Source organism: Euprymna scolopes, chromosome 35, assembly GCF_053919585.1.
Source record: "Euprymna scolopes isolate OS-2025 chromosome 35, ASM5391958v1, whole genome shotgun sequence".
Classification (NCBI taxonomy): Eukaryota; Metazoa; Mollusca; class Cephalopoda; order Sepiida; family Sepiolidae; genus Euprymna; species Euprymna scolopes.
Window position 1 is genome coordinate 16,543,178 of NC_136516.1, and position 20,809 is coordinate 16,563,986.

General features: G+C 34.2%; 1 protein-coding gene across 1 annotated transcript in view; it reads left to right on the top strand.

Moving 5' to 3' along the window:
* The window catches only part of LOC145259712 (matrilin-1-like), a 246,121-nt gene that overhangs the window by 166,125 nt on the left and 59,187 nt on the right, over nt 1–20,809 (top strand). Inside the window, exons 4-5 of the mRNA XM_080117393.1 lie at nt 6,220–6,300; nt 15,516–16,085. Of these exons, the coding sequence (XP_079973519.1) occupies nt 6,220–6,300; nt 15,516–16,085 (651 nt within the window). The remainder of the gene's footprint in view (nt 1–6,219; nt 6,301–15,515; nt 16,086–20,809) is intronic.

Genomic DNA, 20,809 nt, shown 5'->3' on the forward strand with positions numbered 1-20,809 from the left:
CTCTACGAGTGGCGGACGGATGTTTATTTAAATAGACATTCGGACAGATTAATTTCGGCCACCGATTCCGTAGTCAGGGGGTAGAGCTGCCGACTGTCATCACGACGGTTCTAGGTTCGATCCTCGGCTTGGGATAGGTGTTAGTCTAGCGGCACTGATGAGTTGTGAAACAACGAAACAGGTCTGTATGTCGATGACTAAAATATATATATATATATATATATATATATATATATATATATATATATATATATATATATATATATAAGTGATGGGACAATACAAATATTTTCCCGAATCCGATACAGTTTCCGATTCTGATTCTTTATGAATATCTTAATATTTTACTCTGAAATTATTTTTACAGATAAGCGTAAAACTAAAAAATAAATGTGCCCATTTTCTCAAACGTAACAATACAATAAAAATATACATGTGATGTACAAGGTTTAGTTTTATTGGTAGTTTAAAAATCAATAAATATTGATTATTTTATCAATCATGCCAGCAGTGGAAGATTTTGTTGTGAACAAAACGAAATACAAAAAAAATAATAATTAAAGGAATCGTTTTGAGGCATCGGGGAAATAAAAACAGTTTTCCAATATCGACTCCGGTTCCTCGAAAAGTTCCGATTTTTTCGATTCCCAATTCCGATTAATCTTCCCAACACTAATATATATTAGCACTTTACATCAAGTGACTTCATGTCTTGTCTAGAGCGATTTCCATTTTTTTTTTATTTTTTTTTTTTTATCAGAATCGCTGTTTTGGGGGATATATTGCCACCACGTTGTTCGAGTTTCATAAGCCCTCTCGCTTAGCAAATGTCACCTTACCGCGATGTTAGTGAGTAAGATTGGGCAAATAGTCAAACTCTTGAAGACTGTCTAAATTTGGAAACACACCGATAAATGGTGTATCATTAAATGGCACTGGTGGGAGGACTGTTCGACATTCATAACTAAAACTTGGTAGACAAGTCAGACCAGCTAAAAATACTAGATATATTCTCCTCTGGAGGAACCTAGGCTATTTCAGTGCGGTGTATGTAAATACTAAATCAGAAATGGCTGAAGTTTTTTTTAATACTGGGTGCTACATAGCAAGGCTGTGTAGTGGATTTTGGACCAAGAAACCAGCATCATCATAGGTTGATATTATTTTCTTTTCCTTTTGTCAAAATGTTTTTGATTTATGATGGATGTATGACTCCAATGATTTTGACGATCCTTTTTATAACCAGTTACAATAATCAACCAATCGGAAGCTTCCAAAGTTATCATAAAAAATGTCGAATTTTGGATTCAATTAGGTTCGCCGTCACCTCGGTCTCAAAAGGACTCAAGATCGGGAATGCATTGATTCTTCGCCGCCATCTTTGTTACTAGATACTTAACTTAACACTCGAAATCGTGACTGCATTGATTCTTCGCCGATTTGATTTACTGCCGCCATCTTTGTTCAGCATAATGGCTCAACACTTAACACCTTTGCATTTCCAAAACTCAATCACGTTCTGTAAACCCAAAACCAAAAACAATTTTTCTCTACAAAACAGAACAAAATATTTAAAGCTAAAAAAAAAAAAAAAAACTTGAAACATAAAACTCCTTTTCTAAAATTACTGGATACGGCATTAAATAATCCGAAAACTGTTGATCTGCAAAACACAAACAACCAAACCAAATACCATGAATAAATATTTGAGGATATAAAGTATTTGAGGCATAAAAAATTACCAAGAGGATCGGATTCAGCATGAAATAACTTGAAAAGGGTTGATATGCCGTAAAAAAATTGTAACTTTAAAGTTTTATTTTACCTATTTACAATGCCTCCCCACGAGACAGTTAGACACGAGGGTCGTTTTTTTTTTAACGTGGAGAAAAGGTACAAAAATAAAAAATTGTCTCAGTCGTGAAGGACGGCTCTACCACCGAAAGAGAACCAGAAATGGAAGTGCAGCATCTGAAGAACAGATGGTATTTATTTGCTCCCCCACCGAGCAAATTAGGCACAAGGCCAATTTTTAATGTGAGGAGTGAAGGGAGGGGGAAGCGAAAGGGGGGACCAGCTCCCGAGAGGTGGGAAATGGGAGCTTGTTAAAGGTCAGGCATGTGGGGTTGCCCCCACATCTGGTCTTTGCTAGTCCTAGCTAGTCATAGCTTGCAGCATCTGCCGGAACAGATACTACACTTTGATCTTGGCCAAAAGGCCAATAATAAGGTGTTATTGTAAAAGGGACCGTGAATTTTCACACAGGTGGAATGTGTTAATCATCCTATTTATAAAAAAAATATTAAAAAATTATAAAATCTTCGGGCCAGGTGTAGTGTCTGTTCTGCAGATGCTGCACTTAAGATAATTTGTACCAGTCAATGGAGAGGAAACCCTCTATACTGGGACAATTATTATTTTTAGTAACCAAAGTGCCCCTTTTTTGCCTACTTTTAGGGGAGTTGGTTTTTACTCCACATTAAAAATGACCTCGTGCCTAATTTGCTTTGGTGGGGAAGCAAATAAATACAATAAAACTGAAGACCCGTAACACAAGCGAATGGACAGATGTAAATGGATTTAGCAGAGATAGTTATATCTAAACCCGTCGGGACCCAAATTCGCCCCCAGATCCTGACGTATAATTCTGTAACCTATTTTCATTTCGTTAATCCAATTTTTATTAATTATACAACTGCGTTTGTTTTGATTTTTAAAGCCACAACACTGAGGAGAAAGAATTCAAGACCTACATTGCCACAGCAGAATAAAATCCAAACATTTATCATCGCCCAGGCAACATTTAAAAGACGAAGTCGCTCCTTCTTTAGAGGTGCTCGCTTGATTCTCCCGCCTTCCAATCTTGTCACGTCTACCTGCACTGGAAAGGAAATAAATACTGTGATTCGTGGCAGTTGTGGTCACAGAATCATGACGTGTACTTATGTAACATACATGAATGTAGTGTTGAATCCGACTATTGCATTAACTTTTTCTTTGGCCTCTTTATTTATCCAGCCTTAACCTGAAGACGTCTTGATAAAAACTACAAAATCAACAAAACAAAATATTTCTTTAAAGATATAAAGGACTTGAAACATAAAACTATTTTTTTCCAAAGTATTGAATTCAGCATTAAATAACCTGAAAAGCGTTGGTATGCCGTAAGAAAAAAAAAAAAAAAACGCCCAAAGACTATAAATAAATATTTGAAGATAAAAAAAAAAAAAAAAAAAAAAACTAGAAGCATTAAAACTTTTTACCAAGATGATCCGATTCGGCATTAAATAGTTTGAAAATGATTGATATGTCGTAAAAAAAATACACACCCAAAACTTCAGGCTTTATTACACAAAGGATCGTGAATTTTCACAATTAGAGAAGTGTAATATTTTAATCACCCTATATATAAAAAAGGAAATTAGGAAAAATTTATTTAGAAATTATAAAATAAAAATAAATACGTGTAACATCAGAACATGCGAAACGAATATGTGAATGTAGTGTTGAGTTCGACTATGAAATGTAATTTTTCATTGACCTCTTTATCCAACATTAAATTGAAGACGTCTTGATAAAAATATAAAATCGACTTTTAAAGTGCTTATGAGCTGATCTACCATTTCGGGAATAAATCGATTTACCAGAGACAATAAATACAGTTACGTCAGGACAGCAATTTGTGGCAGTTATGGCTCCAGAATTATGACGTATACTTCTGTAATCTATGCATTTGTTAATTATACTGTACATTGGGGTAATTTCGCCAAATCCGGGGGTAATTGCGCCAAATCGGGGGGTAATTGCGTCAAATCGGGGGGTAATTGCGCCAACTAAAAAAAGTGCTCTTTATATGCGTGGTAGCCAAACGAGTACTTTTAGCTAGTTGGCCCAATTACCCCGGACTTGGCACAATTACTCTAAAGTACGGTACCACTTTATGTGTCTTATATACTACCTGCCTGCAAGGATACAACACACCGAAATACTTTTATTTTGTGCAAAAACGATAAATAAAAAAATACTTTTATTTTAGATAAAGCTGTTTTGTTTTATTTATTTGTTTGTTTCGTTATTTTCAAAGTGTGATTTGAACATTGCACCAAACCAGGGCCCTCGTGATGAAAAAAAATAACTAGATACAGTTTCATTAGGATAGCAATTTGTGGCAGTTATGGCTCCAGAATTATGACGTATACTTCTGTAACACATACATTTCTTAATACACTTTTTGTTACTTACACCACTGTGTGTGTGTCTGAAATACTACCTGCCTGCAAGCCCGGTCGTAAAATACGCTTAAATATGATATTTTAATTCTTGCAGATTTCGTAACTATTATTATAGAGTTAATGATCTATCGATTTTTATATATTATAAATTGCAATTTCAAAAATATAAAAATATATATCCATATTACTTGGGTGCATTAGCTTGAATCGAAACCAAAATAAAAACTATTATATATATATATATATATATATATATATATATATATATATATATATATATATATAATTTTCCACTGACACGTGTTTCGTCGTCTACGACTCATCAGAGTGGCTGAATCTAACGCGGTTGCATTTTTACCTAAATACGAGTTGGGAATAATTTTCCCTTTAACCAATTTGGTACCCTCAACATGGGGAGCGGTATATATATTTTTAAAATATAATTATCCACTGATACGTGTTTCGTCGTCTACGACTCATCAGAGTGGCTGAATCTAGCGAGATTCGAAATCGGGACCCCATGGTAAGAAGCCTAAACCCTTACCCTTTTTTTATATATATATATATATATATATATATATATATATATATATATATAACTTGAGTTCTTTCAGCCATAACCGAAAAAAACTTATGAGGAATTCTTGAAAATTATTTATAAAAAAAAAAATAGATGACTTAAGTGTCATCAGCTATAATCGAAACCGAAACCAAAACTTATGAAGAATTCTTGGTAAAATTATTTATGACAAGAAATAGAACATAACAATTAAACGACCCGGATGTAAACGTGACACACAAAAGAACACACGCGCTATCGTATTAATATATAGATTACTTATCTCAATACGACTTCCAATTAATGAAAAGAAGTCTTTCTCCCATTCCCATTCATTCAATATTCTTCGTTCATTCAACGTTGCGAAGTTTAAACTCGTCAACATGAAACGACCGCAGTAGTTTTCACACGCATTCGCGGAATATTCAACGTAATTTTCGACACTATCAAGAGAATGCATTCGCACTATTTAAACTGAGTCATCGCAACCATCCAAACTCCAGTTTATGACCCAACACCGTTTTACAAGTACTTCAACGGAATATGCCTCGACGAACATGAATACCCTGCTCCCAACCCGACTATCAGTGTGATTTTTCACACCCGTTCACCGTAGAGGTTCCTAGATGTCGAAACGCTTTCTACTGTAATCGCTTCTCTCCTTCAACTGCTTGCCTTTGGAATTTCCTCCCTGCTCTTTGTTTCTTCGAATGTACCAACATGGAAAAAATTAGAATGTAATGTGAACAAACATCTTGCTGCACAACTCCTCTCTCAGATTTATAGCGGCATCTTATTCACAGTAGCCCCTTACGTTTCGGTAGTGATAGACCTTGTTTTGGGGCAAAAAAAAAAAAAAAAAAAAACGTAAAGTACAATGAACTGTAATAGTCCACGAGTACTCGGCTGAACGTGAATTCTTAACACCAGACAAGTCAGTCTATTAAGACTGATTTTGGTCGCAAATTTAATGAAACACACACCGACGTCGGGTATGCAATATTTTTTTTTCTTCTTCTTTGAAATCTCATTTTTGTTGTAATTAAACGCATTTTTTTTTTTAAGATGTATATTAATTATGGGTGCATCTGTATTTCTGAACCCGCGATTTCCACGAAGTTACTCGGGTATGCCTGCCAGATAACGGCAATAACCGGAAACGGCCGGGCGAGCCTTATTACAAAAAAAAAAAACTCCTCAAGAACGGCGACGACCACTAAAATTCATTTCTTAATACATTGAAAAAGAAATATCTTAATATCCAGAAAACTACTTGTCGGCCGTTTCCGGTTCTTTTCGTCATCTGCCGGGTACACCCGAGTAACTTCGTGGAAATCGCAGGTTCATAAATGCAGAAGCCTCCAATTCTGTAATAAATTCTGACTATTTATCTCTTCTTTCATTTCATTTGAACCCTGGTCCACCTAGTGCCCAAAAATCACCGGAAAAACGACCGACGAAGCGATATGGACCCATCCGTTGCATACAAGAATCATCATAAGAAAAAGAGTAAGTAAACCTGCACGAAATTCCCCATCAATTTTTTTTTCTCTCTCACTTTCTCATCTTTAAGCCGAGCACTATGCATCTTTGCATGTTCTTATCTTTTTATCACTTACTAGCAAGGATACTCGGCATTGTTCGGGATTGAATAAGGATTAAAAAATGTTTTGCACTCTCATGCTTTTGTTATAGAAATTAGTAAAATCACCATTTTCTTTTTTTTAATCGAATAGATTCATTGCCTGTTTTCGGAAGTAAACTTCACATGCTTTCCTGAAATATATTATAGTCTACATTGCACTGTAGAGAATCTAATGTTGATATTTTAAATTATCTGTAAATAATGGCATCACTTAAAGTTTAAAAGTATCATAATTCAATTATACTCTAAACAGAAACATTCATTTTAAATGCGCCTCTGTCTTATCAAAGAACCAACTGTTAATCTTATGAAATTATTTTTACATAATTATAATTTAAACATACAATAGTCAAGTATCATGTTCAATTGTACTCAAAACAGAACCTTTCATTTCGAACGCGCCCTTGTCTTATAAAAGAATTTTCAGTTGATTAAAAAGGCTGGTCCTTTCGGCTTGTGCGGTGATAACACTTCTTAAATGCACTAGGTTGTATAAAAGTGTTAATCCCCAAAGAAAAAACAAACATCTGGTTTAAAATAATTTAAAATGTGCATACATCTTTCTGGGACACCGTGTGTGTGTAATATATATGTGTGTGTAATATATATGTGTGTGTAATATATATATATAACCACTGGACCGATTGCTTTGACAATATTTTCATCGTACCCATGCGTGTTTTCATATATCTCTTTTTAATTATAACATTATTCTTGATTTTTATTTGATAAATTAGTTGGCTTTCTTTGAAATGATGTTGCCATTTTTTATTTAGAGAAATATCACTGCCCACCGATGATTCACCAGTCACGTGACATCATTAAAAGGAACTTTCGGTCAACATCAATATCTCGCTTGATGTAACAGAATTTGTTTACAGTATGGGTATATTAGAAATGTTTCACAAATTTTAAATTGGTAAAATTTAATCACTTGATTATTGAAAATGTAATCATGTGATTAAAATTTAATTTAAATTAACCACGTGTGGTCGGTTTCTTGTCAATTATTCATCGAAAATAGATATTAGCAGCAAAGCGACCATTGCGGATCGTTTTTACTCTTCAGGAAATTAAAAACTTTAAATGGAATTTGACGTATACTTGTTCAGTGACTAATTAGATTCCTATTTCAGTCACCTAAATTATTTACAGTAAAATGAGTTTAGGAATTTTAATTCAGATCTAAATATTATTTTTACTTAAAAATGACATTAATACACTAAGTTACAAGTTTCATCGTGAAACCACCATAAACTTCTAATATACTTATATTATATTAGAAATTGAGCGAGCCCTACAATTCTTTAAATATTGACTTTTTGGCATTAAAAAAAACTTGCAAAATCTGGTAGCTGAGTGTCAAGTCAATAATAATTTTTTTAAAAAACGAAAAGAACCTTCCCTATACGGGCAATAATTTACTTTCGTGTTTCCCTTGAATGTTTCGAATAAGGGGGATCAATTGACTAGAACTTTGTATTAAAAACTGAGCACCCCCTAAACATGTTTAAATATTGAATTTTTTTTTTTTTTTTTTTTTTTTTTGCGTTTTGGTTAAATTTGTAAGTTTGCAATCGCGAATAATCTGCTCCAAAAATTAAAAACAAAAAAATGAAATTTAAAAAAATGGTACTCTTGCAGATTTGACCCGAATCCTCGGGATTTTCGTCAATTATGGTTAGGGCTCGACCAGCAATCACTGGATGAAGCCGAGTGTTGTTTAAATGTTGAAATACTAAATCTAATGTTTTTTCTTCTTTTTTTTGCATGCAAAAATGCAATTTTTTAAAATTATTCATTGGATTACGGGGGGGGGAAGCATTTTCTGTTTTTTTATAGCATCAAAAACTTTTCTATACTTTCACTTAATAATTCATAGTTTTCATAAAAAGCATCCATCTTTTCTTATAAAAATAACGTTCTTTACAACAAGTTTACTGCCAATTAAAAAAAAAACGTAAGTATTCTTAAAAAAAAAAAAACTTTCACCTAACAATTTACGGTAAAAAATAATCTTTTCTTGGAAAAAAACAACTTCTGCTGATAAAAATATTGCAAAAAGAATAATAAAAGTAAATAAACAAAAAAGCAACTTTCCTTGAGGAATATATATATATATATATATATATATATATATATATATATATATATATATATAGTAAATTTACAGTTTTTTATTTATTTATTGTATTTCTATTTTTTTCGGTTTGTTTGTTTGGATATTCCTCCACGTTTTTTACTTTGCTCGGCTTAATCCGGTGACCGCCGGTCAAGCCCGAACCATAATTGACGAAAAACTCCGAGGATCCGTGTAAAATTCTGCATGAGTACCAAAAATATATACGGGGTATTCATTGTACAAGTCGGTCGATGAGAAATCGGCTATCCAAAAAGTTGATATTTAATTTTAAAAAAACATGATAACTACTTACATTTTTTGTCAATTTCAACAATAAACAATGTTATCTACCTAATTGGCATGTCACAATTATTTAAGTCTTCCATGATTCAACGAAAAAATGATTTCGGTTATGTTTGTTTTGTCACGTGACATGTGACGTAAACACAAGGGAAATAGCTAAAATCTCTCTAAAAAAAAAAAAGGGACACCTCAAAATATTGTGCATCCATAAATTTTAAAAATTTACCGGCTTTATCTATAAATGTATATTTGCGCATGCGTAGAGGCGCACTTAAGTCGGCTTATGTCTGCAAACTTTCAATTTTGCAATTTTGTCCCTTTATCAGCTATTGTAAGCCAAAAATAGTAGTTTGGTAAAAACTGTTTCCTATGCAGATAGACAAGGTAGCTTTTCTATGCATTAGTAGGGCGCCCGGCGTTGCCTGGTCGTAAACTACGCTTGAATATGATATTTTAATACATGCAGATTTCGTACTTCTTTATTATTTATAGTTCTGTCGACATCGATCGCAAAGACCCGTGGCACAGTGGATAAAGTACTTGGTGAAATTCGGTTGTAAAACTTGCCTTCTAGGTAATTGAAGTTTCAATCTTCACTGTGGGCGACATAAAAATACAATCGGGACGAGTACATGCTGCCTCCGTAGATTAAATAATAACTCCATTCGAAATTTCGTGCAGATTCCCGAGTTCAACAAGATGCAGGTGAAGATCAACAAACAATATGGAGCTATACATATCTATTTCTCTTTGTCCGTTCGACTTTTTCTTAGAAACTACTGAATAGATCTTGCTAAAATTTTGTATGAGACTTATTTATGATATGATGCACCGAACTAAGTAATATGGTATCCATTTGATATATAGTGATTAATAAAGATTGATAGGGATTAGTTTCCATAGTACAACATTTATTTTATAAGTTTTTGTTGCATAGGGGGTTCATACTGGAACAACAGACAACGGGAACTCATAATACAGGGGCTCCAAACAGAGGATGATTATGACATTTATATAGATTACACACACGACTACGACTGTGGAGATTCATGGGAACTTCATATTATTATTACTGAGCTGAGACATTTTTACAGTTCTTGTTAACACAGAGGAGGGGATACATTACTTGGGGGGAGAGTTATAGAAAGTTTATTAAAGATGATGACGACGATAGATAAAACACATTTACCTTTCAGTTGGTGGAATGACGACACGAAGACAAATAGTTACAAAATATAGATGGTGATTTCTTTTATTCATCAGCCGGCCGATTGATGATGTCAGGGATTCAAGCCTTTTCGACTACATGACATCCTCCGCCCCCTTTCACCTCTAAGGGCATCAGCTTCACTCGTTGACCCTCGCGCGCTCTCTCTCTCTTTCTTTCTCTCTCTCTTTCTCTCCCTCTCTTTCTCTCTCCCTCTCTCTCTCTCTCTCTCTGGCTATGAGTGTGACTCTTTCTCCTCTAAATTCGAACCCTCATCTCAATATATTGAGAATCTCCTTTGTTTGCTACGTCAGATGTGACTAAATTTCACGTGGATTTTGCATAGGTCTGTCCAAACACATTTTTCGCAAACAAAAAATTACCAATTTTAATTGTTCAATATCTAACCTATTTTTGATCATTATCTATAAACTCGGATTTTCCATTCTTTTAACTGACATATTTAATATCCAATTATTTCTAAAAGAATGGGCAATCCTTTTTTTTTGTGATATTTAGTTTCTAAAAGAATTAATAATCGACCGTATTCCTAGGATTTGAATTATCCATTACCTTTTAACACTTGCCTACAGGGTTCGATTCTAACCTTTTCCTCATATCATTTTCACTTATCTAGTCTGCCTTCTTACTTACAAGAGAAGGGGACAGCCTTTCTCATGTAACATTTTTAGGAAACTACTGGTACGATCTGGCTGAAATTTTGTATTGATCTTTGTTACCTATTAATTGCAAATTATTCCAAAAATATTATATATATAAATTTCATTCTAAATTAATAACTTCAAATAAAGTTTTGAAGTATGCTTTGTTTTGTTTTTTGTTTTGTTTTTGTTTTTGTTTTTTAATTTCAAAAATATTATTTGCCTCAAGCGGACATAGCTATTGTACACAAATACATAGTTAAGTTTGTTGTATTTTTAGTGGACTCACATGAATGATATTTCTGAGATGTTCCGGAAGGAAGTAAATTTATTATCATTTTATCTGAATAACATGGAACCACGATCCCCAAAAATGTCTTAGCTATTCAGAATATAATATTGATTTTGTAGGCCGCAACGTATCGGTAATAATAATAATAATAATAATAATAATAATAATAATAATAATAATAATACGAGAATTAATCGTGTTTCTCTTTGTTCTAGAGCTAGCCTATAAGATTACTATAATAATATACTATAATAATATTACTATAATAATTAACCGTGTTTAATATATACTATAATAATATTACTATAATGATTAACCGTGTTTCTCTTTGTTCTAGAGCTAGCCTATAAGATCACTTATTAATAGCATGTGTTGTCAGCGAGCGTGAAGGCAATGGTTGCAAGGTTAAATTGACCATGAAATACATACAATTTATACATATCGGTTACAGTTTGTCGTAATGTACATATGCCATAAAAATAATGCGATCCCAACTAACCCAAAAACTTTATAATTAAAGCCACTCGAAAAGCGAAATACAGCTGTCGCCTTCTATACAAACAATTCGGTTACTTCAAGAAAGCTGCTGCTAATTATTGTCAATGAGACAGTCTGATTTCTGCATAATCACGTTGGTACACCGGTTCTCATTAGATCAACGAAGTTAAGCAACGTTGTGCCTAGTCATTATGAAATGGGTGAACTGTTAAGAATTCCAGGCACTGTTTGCAGGAGGAACTTTATACCTTTCTACAAGAACTACAAAAGCTTAACGGAATATAAAGGGTGGAACGATAAAATTGTCGCCCTAGAAAAGACCTGATTCCTTTTCCGTCTGATGAAAATCGGGTTTCTTTTTTGTTGTAGACCATCTACTAATGGGCTAGTTGTGTATAAATCCCAAGAGCGATAAGAGGCTTCTATTATGTCTGGGAATGACACAATGTTCAACGAGGTCCTGGATATGACCTTAAACTATATACGATGGTGAGGCCCCCAGCTTGCGGGCTTTGGGGAGTGTGGGGCCACCCTTTAATTATCATTGCTCCCATGTCCACTCTGACTCGGAATAGTAGTACCTGTTAGGGTCCCAACTATGGGTTACATAGAAACCGACTTAAAAAATATATATATATACTCTATTAAAAAATTGTTCTTCCAAATCACTGGATTCGGTATTATATAACCTGAAAAGGGTTGATATGCCGTAAAACACAAACAACCAACCAACGTTCAACGAGCGAGATTAGAGATGCGCCGCTGTACAACTCCTGCTTTCTACCGATCCAAGTTCTGACACCAGGATCATTGCCAGCAGGCTCAAAATAAATTGCTGGATTTCCACGAAAAACAGGGACGTGCCGAGGGTGATACAAACAAAGTTTCCGGCCATGGTTATGGTCTTTGGTCTTTGGTCTTGTTTCAAGTGCGGGTCACATTATGTCACCTCACATCTTCGAAGTTGGCTTGAAAGTAGACACCAAAGTGTACCTGGATTTGCTGAAGAGTGAGGTGATCCCTGGCGCAATCAGGAGGCCGCTGGCAGACCCTGGGTGTGGTAGCAAGATTCGGCGCCGGCCCACAAGTCCAAAGTGATTCGGGCTTGGTTTCAGAAGGAGTGCAACGACTTTGTACCCTTCTCTTACTGACCCCACTCCTTCCTCAACCTGAACCCGCTGGGCTGCTTCATTTGGTCATACGTTGAGAATATCACCAACATGACCCCCCGCAACACCAAAGCCAGACTGATCGTCGCCATCCGCCGAGTATTCGCCAAGCTCCCATGGAAAAATCATGCTCCAAGTTCCGAACCGGTGTCGAAGCGATTATTGAGGTTGAAGCCGACTACATTGAATAGATGTCAGTTGTAGTACATGATCAAGTTACCTGAATTGATGTTTTTCAGTAAGTTTTAAAAATAAAGCTGCTACTAATTCACTGCTGTCGCGAAAAGTGAAGTAACAAGTGAATCAGACAGAATAAAAGGAAAATAATTGGGGGGGGTATTTCCTTTAGGGCAAGAATTTTATCGTTCCACCCTGTATATAGGACTGGGGACAAATTCTGAATGTAATATTCCCTAGATACTTGTTCCTTCCTCCAGGGTGAATACCGTTGGCATGATATAGCTCACGAAGATCATGCCTTATGGTTGTCTGGTTTGTATGTGGTCCTTCTTGATGGTCGCAGGTATTCGTTAACTTGCGCGATTGCAGGTTTTTAATCAAGTAAGGCAGAACAATTACATGCAAAGTGAGAGAATGGCGCAAAAGCAACGTGGTTAGTTTCACTTCATCGATTTCCGGTTCAGCCATTGACGCGTCTTTGCCACAGATACAGAAACAGAGACGACTAGAAGACGACGGCTCCTGGTGACGTTTCACCCTGTAGGGCTGCGGTATGGTTCCGTGCAGTCTTAAGAGTTGTACCCTCCCAAGCTTTATATTCTCTTTTTGAAATGAATACTGATTTATCGGCGATTGCCAGAAATCGCCCTTTGCAGAGAGTGCTGACGGGATTGCTCAGGCACTTTTTAGAAATAGTGAACTATCTCTCTTGCACTGATCTTATGCTACATCTGCATGTGGTTGGGGTGAGGTTAATACCATGAGTTAAATACCAAATGTATCTTTTCTGTTGCTATGATCATGTCACAGACCGTTTTCCTTTTCGTTTATATACAGGGTGGTTATAAAGTCCGTGTACGCCTTAAAACATTTATAATTTTATTTGTGATTGCAATAGAAATAACATGTAAAAAGGATTTGATTTTGGAACAATTCATTTTAAAATTGCACACGGACTTTATGGACACCCTGTATATATATATATATATATATATATATATATATATATATATATATATATATATATATATATACTAGCAGAGAGGCCCGACATTGCCCGGGATTGAATGATGATCAATGGATATTTCACACTCCTATATTTTTATTGTCATCAAAATCCGTAAAATCGCCCGGGGGGGGGGGAACTTCACATGCTTCCACGCAGTAACTTAGTCCAAAATATGTTATTCTGCATTGCACTCTAAAGAACATACTGTTTCTTTTATAAAATTATTTTATATAAACTTCTTTTCAGTTAACGAAAAAAACATTAAGAAATTTACGTGGTGGGGGGGTGAACCTACAAACATCATGTAAAAACAAAACTTTAAAAAAACATGTTATCAACTTACAGTAGAATTTTCACGGCCCGTTGTTCTATCATTGTATTGCTTTCGGTTTCGATTCTACTTGATGGCACCCAAATACTTTTTATTTTTATTTTATATTCTTTATCTTTTTTTTTATTATTATATTTTAATCCAATGATGGAATACTGTTGCCATATCTGGGCAGGAGCTGCTAAAAACAGCCTATCCTGCCTTGACAGAGTACAAAATAGACTCCGTGGCTTAGTGGGGGATGCCCTTTTCTCTACCCTGCAACCTCTCTCCCACAGAAGAGACCTTGCGAGCCTATCCTTGTTTTATCGTTATTTCCATGGCAGGTGCTCGTCTGAACTCCAATCTCTGGTCCCCCCTCGCCAATCTTTCATGATAAACACCCGTCTAGCTGAATCCACTGTGAAAAATTTCCCCTACTCTATATCTGTGCCTAAATCAAAACGTGGATTCCATGAACAAAGCTTCTTGCTTAGAACTGCACGCCTGTGAAACTCTGTTCCGTCTGCCTGCTTCCCACCGGACTACAACTTGGATGTCTTCGAGTCCAACGTTAACAAATTCCTAATGAACCGCCCCCTTAAGTAAACACTTCATCAAATCTCCACACTAACGTAATGTACTTGCAATAACCCTTATCCCTGAGTGGCTTCTGGGCCTTGATAAGTGGTGATCACTGTGTAAAAAAAAAAAAATTATTTTTATTTATTACTAGCGGAGGTAGTCGAGCTCGGATTTTCCCGGGCGTAAAATACGCTTAAATATGATATTTTAATCCGTCCAGATTCCGTATATATTATTATAGAGTCGTGATTTCAAAAATAAAAATTAAAAGTATTTAGGTACCATCAGAACATTCAAAGCTGATGACGTTACCACTGTACACACGTGACACGTATATAAACTGATTAAAAAATTTAAATAAACTAAGATGAATGTACAAAATGTTAAACGCTGTTTTTTTTTTTTTTTTAAATTGACCCATTTTTGACCCCTTTAAAACAATTTTGACCGGCCAATGAACGGTTCGTAAAAATCCAATAATTTGAGGCCCCTTGCGCCGCTCTGCGACTTTTAGTTTCGGGGGAGATAGAGTTTGAAAATATGGAGACAGACATATAATGTTTTATATATTAGATAAGTTTATGATAGTTATTGTGTTCCGATATTACATGATCTAAAAAAGTTTTTTCTTTTTCTTTTTAGTGTCTTTCATTCCCTAGAAACTGAAAATCATCTTTATATGATAGATTGTGCCCACGACCCTCTCCAAGACTGTATTTCTCGCTTATATTTTTCTTAATAGAATGCGGTGGTAAACCGGCCGACGTGTTCTTCTTGTTGGACTCCTCCAGCAGCATCTGGTTGCCCGATTTTCACAAGCAATTGCGCTTCGTCGAGCACGTGATCGACCTTCTGAACACGACCAACGGCAACACGCGCATCGGCCTGGTGACGTTTAGCAACCAAGTGCGACTGGTGATGCGGCTCGGCTCGCCCGACAACAAACAAAAGATCAAGGAAATGCTGACCCGATCCGACATCTACTTGACCGGCGGTTCCACAGACACCGCCAACGCGATCGGGTTTGTCCGCGATGTCGGTTTCAATCCAAAAGAGGCCCGAAGTGGCGTGGCGCACATCATGATTGTCATCACTGACGGCCAGTCGAGCGACCAGCAGGCCACGGCCTACCATGCGAAGATGGCACACGACGCCGGCATTTACGTGTTCGCCATCGGAGTTGGGAAAGATACAGATTACCATGAGCTTAAACAGATGGCCAGTGACCCCGACGTTAATTTCGTATTCCGGGTTGGCGCGTACGATGCGCTCGAATCCATCAAACACATCCTGGTAATTAAGACATGCAAGGGTGAGTTGCTAGACTCCGAGGTCCTTCTTTTCTTTTACCCATTATTCTACTAATAATCCTATTTTTGAAATATAACCGATAGACGTTACGATAAGGATTAACAAAAAAACTGGTATTATTAGATTGTCCCAAAAGTTCGTATAAACATTTGGAAAAAAATTGAAATTTTACTCGCCCGGTGTCTCTTACCCTTTATGAACCCATTGCTTGTCTTGATTGTGCTGCACCAGATAAACCCATTTCTTGTCCGATATCAAAATGCGCTCCCAAAAACGCTCGTCCAATAGATTGCTGATAAATTGACAGAAAAATTTAACTCATCTCTTGGCTTGTACTTTGGTGAGTTCGTGTGGATCTTGGCGCGGCTTTTTGTAAGCAAAGTCAAGTGGCTTCAAGTGTCAATGAATTGCCGCGTTGCTAACTCAAAGCCCATCAACCAATTCTCGAGTGCTCGATGAAGTCGCAATGTCCAACCCGGTTTGGCAGTCCTCATCATCCAATTTTAACGGCCGTCCCGAACGAGGTTTATCTTCAAGATTTATGTCGACAGAATCGAAATACTTGCATCACTTTAAGATTGACACATGTGCAATTGTTCCTTTACTTCTGCAGCTTTCCTAATTGAACGACCTCATTTCCAGCTGTAACGAATCAAAACTCGCAGCTCAATTTTATCAATTGCCATCTTGAATAGAAAGCGAAAGGTCACTCTAAAAATATAAACGCAAAAAAAAAAAAAAAAATTAAAAATTGCATAAAAATTCAATTTTTTCGCAAGTGTTTACGAACTTTTAAGACAATCTAATATTTCAATTATTTCGGCAATTATTCATATCATGGTCGTTATATTCACAGCGTTTCTAGTAAATGTAAACTCCGATCTTCTTTAGGTCGACCTTTTCAAACTTGGAAACTGGTTGATGGAACAGATTTTCATCAAGAGAACATTAAAAGGGAAATAACTCTTTGCCTTGTTTGATCTCGTTGGCTGAAATGAGATTTGGATTGTAGAGTTATGTCCCTTTGAATATTTAAGAAAGAGATATTCTCGGATTATCATGTGTTACAGACCTCTCTCAAAGTGTTGGGCTAATAAGCAATTTTTTTTTTCTTGTAATGAGAATAAGTGTTAATAGTTGATTTAGACATAAGTTTTAGTAAATTCGTTTTTTTATGTTCATTCTGTATCGAATATAATATCTTAAAAGGAAAATAACTCTTTTCTCTTGGCCATCTCTATTGGCTCAAAGAGATTTGAAGGGTAGAGTTATATACAGATAGACGTGTTACAGATCTTTCTTCAAATAAGAAGTTTGGGATATATACGCAATTCTTTTCTTTACTTGAAATAGAGAATAATTGTTGATTTAGTTTTTTTTAAGTTTTGTTAAATTCGTTTATATATATATATATATATATATATATATATATATATATAGTCATCCACATATAGTACTGTTTCGCTGTATCACAGCTCATCAGTGCGGCTAGACAGGCAACTACCTCAAGCCAGAATCGAAACCCGACCGCCTGTACAGCAGTCAATGCTTTAACCATTAAGCCATTCAGCAGTTGCTGTGCGGTCAGTGAATTAACGATGTTTTGACATCGTCCGAAATACCTAAGCTCGATTTGTTTACACAAAGAGCATCATTTAATATGCCAGTGGTATATTGTGCATCACTTCCCAAGATACGGAACATTATAGTCATCCACATAGTGTTTTGTTTCGCTGTATCATAGCTCATCAGTGCGGCTACACAGGCAACTACCTCAAGCGTTATATATCTTACAAGCATCATCACTACACATCAGATTGTGAATTTTATTTACGATTCAACAAGTGGCATTTGACGGGAGGGGGAAAAGACAATGAAAGGTAATGTTCTTTATATTCGATTACGAATCAATCAATCAGTGTATACAATGATCTGCCGAGGAATGCCTTATTGGTTTGACTAATATACGCCCCGCCGATAGAAATGATTAGTCCCGGTTCAATCGGATCTGTAGTCGTTATTTATACATTACGTTATTGTGGTAGGTATTAGCCCACTGTCCCTCCACGTAATGGTAAAATAGAAAATTATGCCCAATTGCATACAAAGAATTGCTTAAAATAGGCATTGCGTTTAAACATTAACTCAATATGGATTGATATGCCGTTAAATATTCAAGAATCAATTTCTCTCGTAAAGCTTATTTTATTTTCCGGAAATGTATTGTTTAACGTATTTTTATTCAATTGTTCGCTATTTTATTTTTATGAAACTCTTTGCTATTTTATTAGCATAAAAATCGTTGTTATTCATATAAAATGGTTCGTTATTTATATTCGTTATTTATAATCGTTATTTATAATATAATATACACTTCCAAATACCCGGGCAACACCGGGCTGAAATGCTAGTATATATATATATATATATATATATATATATATATATATATATATATATATATATATATGAATAAAAAAAGAATACGAAAAGTATAAAAGCTTATAACTTTTCTTTATTCGTTTTCAATTGGTGACGTGCAGGAATACAAAATTATATTATGAAAAAAAATTACAAAAATGTTCTTATATATATATATATATATATATATATATATATATATATATATATATATATATATATATAATATGCATGTATATATATAATATGCATGTATATATATAATATGCATATATATATATATATATATATATATATATATATAATATGCATGTATATATATAATATGCATATATATATATATATATATATATAATATGCATGTATATATATATAATATGCATATATATATATATATATATATATATAATATGCATGTATATATATATAATATGCATATATATATATATATATATATATAATATGCATGTATATATATATATATATATATATAATATGCATGTATATATATATATATAATATGCATGTATATATATATATATATAATATGCATGTATATATATAATATGCATGTATATATATATATATATATATAATATGCATATATATATATATATATATATATAATATGCATGTATATATATATATATAATATGCATGTATATATATATATAATATGCATGTATATATATATAATATGCATGTATATATATATAATATGCATGTATATATATATATAATATGCATGTATATATATATATATATAATATGCATGTATATATATATATAATATGCATGTATATATATATATATAATATGCATGTATATATATAATATGCATGTATATATATATATAATATGCATGTATATATATATATATATATATATATATATAATATGCATGTATATATATATATATAATATGCATGTGTATATATATATAATATGCATGTATATATATATATATAATATGCATGTATATATATATATATATATATATATATATATATATATATATATATATATATATATATATATATATAATGTCTAAAGAAACTTGGAGTAAAAATGTAAAAATAAAAATAAACAATGCAGTTTAAATTCCCGGAAAAAAAATAACTTATCGCAAACTTAGCACCTTCATAATCCGACTTCTAAAAAAATTGTATAATTACAAAAGAGAAATCAACAATGTAAAAAAAAGAGAAAACCTTAACTAAAATTGTCAAATAGTAAAGGACTTAGCACTTGCATAAGCCAACTTTTCAAAAGTCTACAATTATAAAAGATATAGATACACACCACAATCACGTTGATACATTGATTCTCCTCTGATCACCGAAGTTAAGCAACGATGAGTCTGGTCAGTATCAGAGGAGTAACCATTTTGGGAGTATCAATTAAGTACTGTACGCAAGACCTCGACACATCCTTGCTAATATTTTCAGGTCAATTTGTTGTTCTTATATAGTATAGTCAGAAATGAAAATCGTATTCTAAGTAAAACACTTTGATGTACATATTCTTATCAAAGTAGAAAATACTAAAAATAAAAATTAGTCTTACCGTATTTTTGGCCCTGTCGGTGGGGCATTAGAATACACGGACTGCCCCCCCCCCTGGAGAGGGTAAAAGTCCCTCAATGGGGGTCCTGGATATGACCTTAAACTATATCCAGTGGTGAGGCCCCAGCTTGTGGGCTTTGGGGAGTGTGGAGCCACCCTTTAATTACCATTGCTCCCAGGTCCACTCTGACCCGGAGTGATAGTACCTGTTAGGGTTCCAACTATGGGTTAAATAGAAACCGACTTGAAAACACCAAATATATTCTATTAAAAATGTTTTATTCAAAATCTTTGGATTCGGCAGTAAATAACCCGAAAAGGGTTGATATGCCGTAAAACAAAACCAATCAACCAACCTTACCGTATTTTGTCGATCCACCATTGATAAGAGCAGGAAGTACTGGGAGTGCGTGTAAAGCAGGGGAGATAAGTTTGTCTTTCACTTAACCAAATAAAACTGAAATACGTAAGACGATAAAACTGCAATTCGCGATAAAATTTATTCTTATTTGTAATTAAACTTTCACCATTAAATCTGTTATTATATCAAAGGTGCATTAATAAACGTTTGTTTCCCTATGGCTTTTTCTTTATATATATATATATATATATATATATATATATATATATATATATATATATATATATATATACTAAAGTATTCCCCGGTTTTGGTCTAATTAATAATTTGCAATAAACTCGCTAAGCAAACTGTCTTTTAAAAAAAATGCCGGAAAGC